The following is a 2,446-nucleotide window of genomic DNA, read 5'->3' as shown; positions in this document are numbered from 1 at the left end:
CAATTTCGATGGCTACTTTGACGTGGATATATCCCAGCACTGGAATTAAACATGTCCAAGCTAACCCTTCAAGATTGTATTGTGCCCTCTTTTATAGATTTTTCCAAACTTTTATCCTTTTAGACTAATAATTTTCCGAAGTAAAAGTCAGAATTTCTTTTGTTTCTATTGAGCAGAAGTCAGATTTTTGTTCATGTCTGCCACTAAATGTCCTAATATAAGATACTACCTCTTGTTCTAATTATAAGAGCTAGTTGATTAATTTAAAGAGATTAATAAAATAAGTTAAGTTAGTTATTTGTAATAAATAAGTGTTGTCTTTTCTAAAATATCCTTATTAACCAAGTTTATTAGTTATAACTACTATTATTAGAGGGACTACCTTGAAAAAAAATGCTTAAATATAATAGACAAAGTGGATTGAGATCTAATAATTAAGACCAAAATAAAAGTCAAATGAGGTCTTATATTAAGGACAGTAAGTAATATATCTTAACTAGGTTTTTCGAAGATTTATTTAAAAAATTTCTGCATAATCTTTTGGCCACGTAGTATTACAACATAAGGTACTTGAATACTTTTCTTTCTGATTTTCCCGTTGAATTCAAACCACTTGGTTCTTGTTGAAAAATCTTTCCTTTCTCCAACAAAAATGAAGCTCCTTCTGAGATGAGATTATCCCCATCCCATAATACCATCAAAACATTGAAAAGTAAAAGCTATCAATGAAAATCAACTTATATAAGCAGGGGAAAAAAAGGAGCCCCTCTACGCACCAAATTCTTCAAACACAATTCCAGAATCAAAAACTCATTGAAGAAATATAATATGACGGGTTTATCTGTTTTCCACTTTCTTCTATCATCAATCCTTCTTCTTTCCTGCGTCCTCCTGCAATACCAGCCAGTTCACGCCATTAAAAAGGCAAGCTCCACTTTTTCTTCTTGCTCATTTGAGATTCTGGATTTGTTGTTCTGAATAGACAAGAGTTTCTATTCTTAGTTTCAATTTCAGTACACGCATTTGGATTCTGAAAATGCATGTCAGCTGTTTGAATCTTGTTGTGTGTGGCAGTCTTACGTTGTATACTTAGGATCACATTCGCATGACCCAAACCCTTCTGCTAATGATCAAGATTCTGCCACCAGTTTTCATTACAGCCTACTAGCTTCACACTTGGGAAGGTATAGAATCTAATGAACTCCGTGAAATTTTCAAATGAACTTTTACATTCCAGTAGATAAAAACTAAAAAAGCTTAACCCTGTAGAAGAGAAGGTAAAACAAAAGCTGATCATTTGAACGTAAATATTCATTGGCAGCCGCAAGAAGGCGAAAGAAGCGATATTTTATTCATATAACAGACATATCAATGGTTTTGCTGCGTTGCTCGAGGAGGAGGAAGCAGCAGATATTGCAAGTAAGAGAATTAATATATCAACTCTGCTTTGCTCTTTTTTCTCACACTGAGAATGAAATCCCAGTAATTGACATGTTGTTGTGTGTGATGATTTTGGAAGAAAATCCAAAAGTAGTGTCAGTGTTTATGAACAGAGGCCACAAACTTCAAACCACACGGTCCTGGGAATTTCTGGGATTAGAGAACAGTAATGGGCAAGTTTTGGAAGACTCAATCTGGGAGAAGGCTAGATATGGAGAAGATACCATCATTGGTAACATCGATACTGGTGAGTTTTCGTAATCATAATAGGTTTGATTTGATCCTTATAATATATGAATGAACTAATAATAAGAATGATCATGTAGGTGTATGGCCTGAATCGAGGAGCTTTAGCGACGAAGGAATGGGACCAATCCCTTCAAGGTGGCGAGGTGCATGCCAACTTGACAATTTTCGTTGCAATAGGTCCGTCCTCTTTGCATTATTTTCCTTCGTTTTCAACAAAAGCACAACGAGTTTGACTTTAACGCTAGTTAATAGATAATCATTGATGAAATATCTTCGACAATCTGCTAGTCATCGGCGGCAAGTTTCCGACGACCAGACGGCCACCGCTATCGGTCTCCGACAACTGGTCGGCCAAGAGCATATGCGTGAATTCCTTATATTTTCAGTTACATCTGGGTCTTTTGTTTGAATTTTAGCGTTTTACTTCCACAAAGATAATTTTGTTTTTCGCGGACGAAATTTGATTATTTATGTTTGAAATGCAGAAAGTTGATTGGAGCACGATTCTTCAGTAACGGTTACGAGTCCCAGTTTGGCAAACTCAACGAATCGCTCTACACAGCGCGCGACGAGTTAGGCCATGGCACTCCTACTCTCTCCGTCGCCGGAGTAACTTCGCTCGTGGCGCAAACGTTCTTGGCTTCGGCAATGGCACCGCCAAGGGTGGGTCCCCCCGAGCCCGCGTCGCCGCCTACAAGGTCTGCTGGCTCTCTGTCACCGGAATCCAATGTACCGATGCTGACGTCATGGACGCCTT

The 2,446-nt window shown here is 37.9% G+C and overlaps 1 protein-coding gene across 1 annotated transcript; it reads left to right on the top strand.

Annotated features, from left to right (window-relative positions):
* Positions 1 to 828: 828 nt before the first annotated feature.
* Positions 829 to 2,432, top strand: LOC114745172 (subtilisin-like protease Glyma18g48580; the record flags this gene model as incomplete). Its single annotated transcript, XM_028933326.1, has 6 exons — positions 829 to 924; positions 1,015 to 1,184; positions 1,322 to 1,419; positions 1,520 to 1,687; positions 1,767 to 1,866; positions 2,175 to 2,432. Coding segments are annotated over exons 1-6 (890 nt in total), but the record flags the coding sequence as incomplete, so codon positions are not given.
* Positions 2,433 to 2,446: the final 14 nt, after the last annotated feature.

The sequence above is a fragment of the Neltuma alba genome, unplaced genomic scaffold (assembly GCF_004799145.2).
Source record: "Neltuma alba isolate B1F8T4 unplaced genomic scaffold, ASM479914v2 tig00004554_pilon, whole genome shotgun sequence".
In the NCBI taxonomy this organism is placed as follows: Eukaryota; Viridiplantae; Streptophyta; class Magnoliopsida; order Fabales; family Fabaceae; genus Neltuma; species Neltuma alba.
The sequence above is the reverse complement of the archived record's forward strand: the minus strand, read 5'-3'. Positions and strand labels throughout refer to the sequence as shown.